General features: G+C 42.7%; 1 protein-coding gene across 1 annotated transcript; it reads left to right on the top strand.

Annotated features, from left to right (window-relative positions):
- The first annotated feature begins 1,362 nt into the window (after window positions 1-1,362).
- On the top strand, window positions 1,363-4,719 carry LOC140015882 (uncharacterized). Its single transcript, XM_072068710.1, has 3 exons — window positions 1,363-1,609; window positions 2,861-3,984; window positions 4,084-4,719. Exons 1-3 carry the CDS (start codon window positions 1,363-1,365, stop codon window positions 4,717-4,719), a joined length of 2,007 nt encoding a protein of 668 aa, XP_071924811.1.
- Window positions 4,720-10,230: the final 5,511 nt, after the last annotated feature.

The raw sequence follows: 10,230 nt of genomic DNA, 5'->3' as shown, positions 1-10,230 counted from the left end.
AGCACAAGCCTTTGGGATAGCCATGATTAATCTACTCCTGTTTCCGCAAAAGCATGGAAAAGTTATTTTCTCAACGATCAACATGGTTCAGAGTGTGTTTGTGGGAATTAAAGGGAAAACTCCCACCCTAGTACCCATTATCATTGCTAACATCTTCGCCGCTATTACGGAATGCCGAAAGAGGAGAGGGTTCTTCTATGCATCCAACCTAGTGCTTCAAATGTGGGCAATGGAACATCTGGCAAAAAGGGCGCTAAATCCGTTGGGTTCATGTCTTTCAACAGCAAATTGGGTTGAGTCGCACCGAGAAAGGGTTATAAGATACTATCGAGTAGCATCTCCTAGTGTGTTCAGCCAGGAATTCAATGCCTTAACTTCGGATAAGGTCCAGTGGGTTCTCGATTGGACGAAAGTAAGGGATCCGGCTTTCAAGACTATACAGTTTGACTTCATTCCGTTAGCAAGCACCAGTGGGTTGGTTAGGTACATTCCACAACGAGTTATGAGACAGTTTGGGTACCCGCAGAGAGTGCCAACCATACAAGAAGTGGGAGGCATCGAACTCAATACAATCACTGAGTGCCGGACTATGGTGTTGGAAGCTTGGGGGAATCTGTGTAGTTTGGACAACCTGCATTTGGACCAAGTGAATAAAGAAGAGCCTAGGGTCGTCTTGGAGTACAACGAATGGATCAAATCAACGATGGAACAAGGAAGAGAAAGGATACCGTTGGTTGCCGTTAGTCTTGAAGAGCAGAATGGGAAACTAAGGAAAGAATTAGAGGATCATCAGTTGCAGATCATGGTGGCCGATCAAGCATTGGAAGACGCCCGCACACAATTGAGGAAAGAGGCGAGGAAGACCGAGAAGTTGGAGAAGGCATTGAGTGCATTTGATAAAATCCAAGATGAAATTCGAAAGCTTAGTATTGGGAGTTCTAGGGAATCCCAACACACTAGACTAGCCAGGCATGAAGATTTTGTAAGAATGGTCAGTCGAACCATCAATGAAGTTGTAAAGAAGGACTGAGTTTATCCATATTTTAATGAGAATTCCTGCTTTTATATTCACTTACAGGTTTGAAAATGGGATTTTACCCCGAAGGCTTGCATCATGCTAGGCCTACCCTTGGCACAAAAGGGCCCCCCAAATAGGACATGCATCCGAATTGTTCAAATAGTTACTAACTCATGTCTTTTTCTTTTTCTTTTTTCCTTTTGAATAAATTGCAGAAATTCAATAACGGTTGGTTTATCTAAAGCAGTCTTTTGCGTTCTCAGGTAAAATTTTTCAAAATAGCTTTTCGGAAAAGCCCCATTATTACGCGATCCCGAAGTAGAGCCCAAAAGAATCGTGTAAACATGAATACTCAACCAGAATCATCCGATAAGACCACAGCGACTACACAACCGGAAGTCACGAGTCCTGGGGTCCAGTTGGCAGAGTTACTTGCTAAGTTTGGGGAAATGGCCTCTGAAATGGCCGCCCAAAAGAAATTAATTGATGAGCTTGTCAGTAGCGGGGTACAGCCAGAGCTTCCGCACGTAATACAACTGCAATCTGAACCCTTTGTTATTCCTACAGTTCAAACTACTGTTCCCACGCAAGGTCCACCCGAAGGGACTTTCACCTACCCCACCATTCATCTGCCATACACTTACCCTCCTAATCCTTCATTTTTCCCTACTCCTATGCAAGGCCCACAACCTCAAGTCATTGCAAATATACCACCTGAGACACAAGCTTTTTATTACCCCACCACTGAGCCTTATCTGCCAGACCATTTTATTCAAACCAAACCAGAGGTGGGAGGATCCTCTGCTCCCATTGATGTGAAGTTATTAAAGCGCCTGGACCGTTTTGATGAATTCATGAGGAAGAGTCAGGTGCTGAACAAGCAAGGAGTTTTGGATTATGATGAGCTGTGTCTCTTTCCGAATGTGCAACTGCCTGAGGGGTTCAAAACCCCTAAGTTTAACAAGTACGATGGGACGGGTAATCCCAAGACGCACCTCCGACTATTTGCAAACAAATTGGGAAAGCCTGTGGACGATGAAAACTTGCCTCTAAGGTTGTTCCCTGAAAGTCTGGAAGGGGACGCACTTGACTGGTATTCAAATCTGAAGCCTGAAGATGTAAGAACCTGGATTGACTTATCCAAGGCTTTCGTAAGGCAATATGAGTATAATTGTGAGTTGGCACCGACTAGAACCACCTTGGAAGGAACCAAAAGAAAATCCTCCGAAGATCACAAGACTTATGCTAAGAGGTGGAGGAAAATAGCTGCCAAGGTGGAGCCTCCGATGACCGAGGAAGAAATCATCCGTACTTTCATCAAGGCCCATGATCCTCCATATTTTGAAGAAATTTTCCGTATGACTGGATGTTCATTCGCGGCAATTGTAAATAAACTTGAAGAATTTGACGACTTTGTAAGAGCTGGGAAAATTGTTAATGTGTCTGCCCTGAAGTCGCAAGTGGAAGCTTTGCAAGGGCGCGGAAGCAGTGAAAAGAAACCACAATTCAAAAAGAAAGAAGGAGATACAACCTTTGTTTGGAACCACAACCCTTCACCCCGACCCCGATACCAACACAACCCAACCTACCAACAACCTTACCCTTACTATTATTCAAGCCCAAACCATGTATATACTACCAATATCCACCACCGTCGACCTCGCCCAAACTATACTAACCCACCTTCAGCCCCTTTCCAAATTTCTCAAACAAATCCACCCCAAAACCGACCTCGTCCACCATATAACCCAAAATTTCCTCCTCCAAATAGACCCTCTTACAACTACCCTCAACCTACTGAACCTTACAACCGACCCCCAAGCCGTACTTTTACCAATTTAGGTAGGCCTTTAGACCAACTGTATGACCAGTTAAGGGCCTCTGGAAAAATTGGTACAGTACCACCTCCTACCTACCCGTACGGCATGCCCGTTTGGTATAACCCGCAAGCTGTTTGCGCGTATCATTCAGGGGCACCTGGGCATGCAACTTTGGATTGCAAGGCGCTTAAGCATAAAGTTCAGGATATGGTTGAGTCTAGAGAAATCGTGATCAGAAAAAGGGAGCCACAAGGGCCAAACGTAAATCAAAACCCCTTACCAGAGCATGTTGGGGTTGTTATGGATGACACGGAGTATATGGAACAAATCAAGAAATTGGCAATAGAAGCTGAAGTGTTTGGAGTCACGGACCAACCGTTTGTCATAGAGTTGCCATTCGAAGAAGATAACAAGCCTTTTGTCTTGGACCTCACGCCAGCCGAGAATGAAGCTTTGAAACCAGTAGTCATCGAATTCCCGAAGCAGGAGCCCGTATTAAGTCTGCAACAAGTGCCGTGGAATTACGATGAGCCTAGCATACAGATCGGGGAGAATTCAACCGCAAAGAAGGAAGTGTCAGTAGTTACCAGATCGGGGAAGACTGTAAATCCATTTGAGACTACTACTCCAATTCAAGCCAATAGTTCTGAGCCACCCATCAAACCAACAATCACCGAGAAAGAAGCCGTCGATTTCCTTAAACGACTCCAGAGAAGTGAATACAACATAGTGGAAAAGCTAAGCAAATCACCTGCCCAGATAACCATGTTGGACCTACTTTTCTCTTCGGACGTGCATAGGGATGCATTGATCGACGTATTAACAAGAGCTCAAATTCCGAGGGACATTTCTGTTGATAATTTTTCAAACGTGGTGGGGAGCGTATTATTCAACAAGCAAATTGTTTTTTCTGACGATGAATTGCCGACGGAGGGCATCGGACATAATAGGGCGTTGTACATAACAGTGAGGTGCAATGGAAAAATGCTGCCTAAGGTGTTAATCGATAATGGATCCGCACTGAATATCTGTCCTTGGAGTACCTTAGAGAAACTAGGATTGCAAGACATCAAGCTGAGGCCTTCAGGGACTATCGTTAGAGGGTTCGATGGAGCGCAGAGGGACCCAATAGGAGAGGCAGATTTAGTAATCGAGATGGGGCCCGCCCAATTTCAAATAACTTGCCAAGTCATGAACTTCCCGAGCATTTATAATATTTTACTTGGAAGGCCATGGATTCACAAGTCTGGGGCCGTGCCGTCTTCGTTGCATCAATTACTCAAGTTCGTGGTAAATGACAAACTAATCACTATCTTTGCTGAAGAGGACTGCCTGGTGATCACCGATTCTGGAGTTAAAGAGGAGGGTAGTCAAAGTGTTACCATGTCCCCTCACAGCACATCCGATATAGTCTCCGTAAGTTGGATAACCACAGAGGAACAAACTCTCTCAAAGGCCAGTGTAATGATGGCCAGAGAAATGATTCGTGGAGGATACAAATTCGACAAGGGGTTGGGGCGTGAACTGCAAGGGATCCTGAAGCCAGTGAAGATAGTAGAAAAGAGGGATACCTTCGGTTTGGGTTTCAGACCAACCGCCAAGGATTTCAAGGAGATGAAGGAGCGTAAAAGAGCAGAAAAAGAGGGCCGGCAAAGGGTTTTCGATATTCCACCGCTACGGTATACTTTTCCCCGGCCAGCTGAAATAATCACATCAGAGGGTAATTCAACTGAAGAAATCGAGGATAGTTTGTCCCAACTGTTCATTGGGGCAATATTTGAAGACAATTTCCCGAACGAGGCCGAATTTCCTGACATCCCTGAAGGGTCGATTTCCAATTGGACAGCTGAATTTCTGCCTATTCGGAAGGAGTTTCGGTAAACTGAAAGGGGTTTATCATTCATATGAATTCATGAAAAATACTTTTGCATCTGTAAATAGCCAATGAAAACAATTGTCCTTTTGCGCATGTAAATATTGTTAAACTTTCATTTTCACTCGCTTTCAATCAAAGGTCTTTATGAAAATGCACAAGTTGTTCTTGTCATGTTGTGTTGTCTATATTCATATGGTTTGTTCATTTGTTTGTTGTATGCTTATTTGCTTATTATCCCACATTCGTTAATTCTTTCAGATGGCCAAAAATAAAAATATTTGACCCTTTGGATATTACTGTTCTGGAATTCAATAATGACAATTTCTATATCACTCACGACTTGGAGGAATCCGAGTTCCAAAGCGAGAGTGATAATGAAGAGGTATTCGATTCTTTTGCAAAGGATTTTGAACAATATGAGGAAACACCAAAACCGAACTTGGAAGAGACAGAAACAGTAAACATTGGCACTAAGGATGAAGTTAAGGAGGTGCAGATCAGTATTCATTTGAATGAGAGGCAGAAAAAGGAGATGATTGAATTTTTGACTATGTTCCAGGATGTGTTCGCATGGTCCTATGATGATATGACTGGCATTTCAACTGATGTGGTAGTGCATAGGTTACCCACAGACCCTTCTTTTCCACCCGTAAAACAAAACCCCGAAAATTCAAACCAGATATGAGCCTCAAAATAAAAGAGCAAATTGAAAAACAACTCAAAACCAATATTATCATTGTTTCCCATTACCCAATTTGGCTTTCAAATCCAGTCCCTGTTCCAAAAAAGAGTGGAGAGGTGAGAGTTTGTGTTGACTATAGAGACCTTAATAAAGCCAGTCCTAAAGATGATTTCCCTCTACCAAATATTCACATTCTCTTAGACAATACTGCCGGACATGAGATTGAAACCTTTTGCGATTGTTTTGCTGGCTACCACCAAATTTTGATGGCAGAGGAGGATAGGGAGAAGACTGCGTTCATTACCCCTTGGGGTACCTTTTGCTACCGAGTCATGCCTTTCGGTTTAAAGAATGCTGGAGCAACATATCAGAGGACCATGACAACCCTATTTCATGATATGATCCACCGGGAGATGGAGGTCTACGTGGATGACATTATAATCAAGTCTAAAAGGGCAGAGGACCACTTGGTTGATCTGAAGAAATTATTCGAGAGGTTGCGGAAGTACAATTTAAAGCTAAATCCTGCGAAATGCGCCTTCGGAGCACCTGCGGGTAAGTTGTTGGGATTCATTGTTAGCAAGAAGGGCATAGAAATAGATCCGGCGAAAATCAAAGTAATTCGAGACATGCCAGTGCCAAAAACTCAGAAGGACGTGAAAAGCTCTTTAGGGAAGATCAATTTTATCGGGAGGTTCATTGGCCAACTAACTGCCACATGCGAGCCGTTGTTCAAATTATTGAGGAAGAACGTGCCGTTGTATTGGAATGAGGAGTGCCAACAGGCTTTTGACAAGATTAAAGATTATTTGTTGCATCCACCAGTCTTAGTGCCGCCCAAACCGGGCCGACCTTTGATTATGTATTTATCCGTGCTTGAAGGAGCAGTAGGGTGTGTTCTAGGTCAGCACGATGACTCTGGAAGGAAAGAACAAGCCATTTACTACCTAAGCAAGAAGTTCACGCAGTACGAGGCTAATTATTCATTCATTGAGAAAAGCTGCTGTGCATTGGCCTGGGCAGCCCAGAAGTTGAGACACTATCTGTTGAGCCATACCACGTATCTTATTTCCCGGTCTGATCCTTTGAAGTATCTTTTGGAGAAGCCGATGTTGACTGGGCGTCTGGCGAAATGGCAGATAATTCTCTCAGAGTTCGATATTGTTTTCACTTCACAGAAAGCTGTCAAGGGGCAAGCTATAGCTGATCATTTGGCGGAAAATCCAAGAGATGATGATTATCAACCACTCCGTACTTATTTCCCTGACGAGAGGGTCCTATTTGTAGGCGCTGCAGATGATATAAGTGAACAAAGTTCTGAATGGAGGCTTTTCTTCGATGGAGCTTCGAATTCTCTCGGAGCTGGAATTGGAGCTGTTCTGGTTTCACCCGAAGGGAAACATTACCCTGCCGCTGCCAAATTGCAATTCGCTTGCACGAATAACATGGCCGAATATGAAGCTTGCATTTTTGGTCTCAAAATGGCTTTAGAAATGGAAATCAAAGAGTTGATAGCTTTCAGTGATTCAGATTTGCTCGTACACCAGACTTTGAAGCAGTGGATAATCAAGGATTCGAAAATTCTTCCTTACCATTGTAGTTTGCTCATTTTGGCCAAGCAATTTCAAAATTTAGAGTTCAGACATCTCCCGAGAGCCCGAAATGCATTTGCTGATGCCTTGGCCACTCTAGCTTCTATGATCCAATATCCAGATGAATTGAAGATCGAACCAATCCAAATTCAACTTCAAAACAAGCCAGCCCACTGCTGGGCTGCAGACGAGTCCTCTGATAATATGCCTTGGTATAAGGATATTAAGGAATTTCTCAAAACGGGGTCTTACCCTCAGCATGCTAGTTCAAAGGACAAGAGTTTTCTGCGTAGAATGGCTTCAAAATTTTTCTTAAATGGAGAAGTGTTGTACAAAAGAACCTCAGATTTGAACCTTTTGAGGTGTATTGATGAAAATGAAGCTCAGTATATGATGAAAGAAGTGCACAGTGGTGTTTGTGGACCTCACATGAATGGCCATTTGCTAGCAAAGAAAATCATGAGAATCGGATATTTCTGGCTTACTATGGAGCATGATTGTATAGATTTTGTCCGGAGATGTATAAAATGCCAAATGCACGGTGATATTATACGCGCTCCGCCTACTGAATTGCATAGTATGACCGCCCCGTGGCCCTGTTCAATGTGGGGTATGGACGTAATTGGCACAATCGATCCGCCCGCTTCAAATGGGCATCGATTTATCTTGGTGGCAATTGAGTATTTTACTAAGTGGGTTGAAGCAGAATCATTTAAACATGTAACGAAGAAAGTAGTGGCCAATTTCTTGAGGGATCACATCATTTGTCGCTTCGGAGTACCCGAAACGCTTATCACTGACAATGCCAAGAATCTGAACAATGACATGGTAGATGGATTATGCGAGCAGTTCAAAATCAGACACCGCAACTCCGCCATTTATAGGCCTCAGATGAACGGAGCTGTAGAAGCCGCAAATAAGAATTTGAAGAAGATTATCCGCAAAATGACAGAAAGGCATCGCGATTGGCATGAAAAGTTGCCTTATGCATTGATGGCGTACCGGACTTCTATTCGGACATCAACTGGGGCAACACCGTATTCACTCATGTATGGAATGGAAGCTGTGTTACCAGCCGAAGTTGAGATTCCTTCGTTGCGAATCCTCATGGAAGCTAAGTTGGAAGAGGCTGATTGGATAAAGCAGCGCCATGAACAATTGACGTCGATCGATGAAAGGCGATTCAATGCTATTTGTCATGGTCAGTGTTATCAGAAACGTGTGGCCCGGGCTTACAACAAAAAAGTCTATCGGCGGGTATTTGAAGAAGGTGACAATGTGCTAAAGCGAATTTTGTCGATGCAAGATGAAGCTAAGGGCAAATTCGCTCCAAACTGGCAAGGGCCGTTCATTGTCCAAAAGGTATTACCTGGCGGAGCCCTTATTCTAGCAGAAATGGATGGACGAACTTTTCCTCAACCTATCAACTCAGATATGTGCAAAAAGTTTTTCATTTGATCATGCAAATTTTCTTTAAGAAATTCATGCAAATGGCAAAATGCAAGTCAGGCCATCTTCTTTTACACTAAAAACATTTTATCTCTACTTGTCCCCTTTGAGCCATCAGAATTGACAAATTTCGTTTGATAACCCCTGAAAATTGCAAACCCCACACTGGGGCAAAATTTTAATTTTTGAAAGAGAGATGAGCAAAAGAAAAGGAAAAGAAACCCCACACTGGGGCAAATTTAGTTTTCAAAGAAAAATGCAAAAGTGAGAAAAATGCAATGAAGAAATGCAAAGAGTGAAAGTTCGATCAAACTGGGGCAAATTTTCCCCGGTTTCGTTCAAAATCGGAAATGATTTCAAAATAGGGCAATCTCAGTTTATTTTACCCCTGGCATCGAATTTGCTTTCAAGCCTTAACCTTTCTGGAAAAACACCCCACCTGACCTCATTACAAAGCCCAAAGTCCTGGCTTCCGTCATTTGTCGCATTTCTATTAGCAAAATTTGATAATCAACTGGCAAGTGATGTCCGTAATGCCTTCGCCTAATCTACAAGGGAAGTGCATTTTACTGATGCCTGAAACCTTTAACTCATATTTCTGAGTCGATCATGGTCGAGACGTGTCTTTATTCTTTAGGTGAAAACCCGAAAGGGCGCCTTGTAAAAAAAAAAAAAAAAAAATCAATCAAAAAGAAAAAGAAAAAGCAAAAACAAAAAGGGTAGGGGCAACCTTGGTGAAAACCCGAAAGGGCGCCAAGGCGGATCTTTCACAACAGACAAGCGCGGGGAGGAACAGCTGGTGACCTGGTTCATTTGGATTTTTCCTCATATTTGTGATACTTCTGCCAATATCGGATTCCGAGGAGAAAATATCCGAAGTCTCGAATATGATATTCGTTGGCTAAATTTGTATTGTTCTTTACAAATATTCTTTTGCAAAATGTATCTTTATGAATCTTTTGGTTGTTTTCAATTATTTGTGTATGACTGCTTATGATTGTCTACATTCTTTCGCATGCTCATCTTTGCCCGACATAGGAAATAATCTGGCATGTACATTGATCGTTATATGACAAATTTTCACGCATCATTCTTTTACCATTGAATTCAAATGAGTGATAAACCCAAAGGTTTGAGCAAAAATAGGGGATTCAATCAGATACAGGGAGTAACATGCAACAAAGCTACCACCTGGATTGGGTGACGTGGTCAATCCGTATTTTATCAGTTTTAGAATTTGCAAAGTCACAAGTTCGACCAAGACGGATGCCGCGGAACAGAGGCAAAAATAGTACAAGACTCATGTTTACACGATTCTCAAGGCAAACCGGATCAAATAATGGTGGCAAATCCATTATTATTTATTCTTTTCTTGCAGGAACACTGCGTTCACAAATGACAGCGATCATCCTCTTTTTCAAACCTAAAGCAATGTTATTTGCAAAGTTGGGTTTTAAGGACCAACATCGGCCATCGCTTCAACTACAGAGATCCAATCTCTCTCTAGGTACAAAAATTTGAACTACTCTCAGGTAAAATTCAATTCATTGTCTCAAACTTCCCCAGTGAATCCCGTTTAAATTCCTGTTAGGGTCAGTCCCGTTAAAATTCTGTTCGGGTCAGTCCCGTTTAAATTTCTGTTCGGGTCAGTCCCGTTTAAATTCCTGTTCGGGTCAGCCCCGTTTAAATTCCTGTTCGGGTCAGCCCCGTTTAAATTTTTGTTCGGGTCAGTCCCGTTTAAATTCTTGTTCGGGTCAGTCCCGTTTAAATTCTGTTCGGGTCAGTCCCGTTTA

This window comes from Coffea arabica, chromosome 10c (assembly GCF_036785885.1).
Source record: "Coffea arabica cultivar ET-39 chromosome 10c, Coffea Arabica ET-39 HiFi, whole genome shotgun sequence".
Lineage (NCBI taxonomy): Eukaryota > Viridiplantae > Streptophyta > Magnoliopsida > Gentianales > Rubiaceae > Coffea > Coffea arabica.
The sequence above is the reverse complement of the archived record's forward strand: the minus strand, read 5'-3'. Positions and strand labels throughout refer to the sequence as shown.

Excerpts from the sequence above, each read along its gene's own strand:
- LOC140015882 (XM_072068710.1), top strand. The coding sequence starts at position 1,363 with ATGAATACTCAACCAGAATCATCCGATAAGACCACAGCGACTACACAA. Across the intron at positions 1,610-2,860 it reads AACTACTGTTCCCACGCAAG|GTAGGCCTTTAGACCAACTG; the intron begins GTCCACCCGAAG and ends TTACCAATTTAG. Across the intron at positions 3,985-4,083 it reads CAATAGGAGAGGCAGATTTA|TCTGGGGCCGTGCCGTCTTC; the intron begins GTAATCGAGATG and ends TGGATTCACAAG.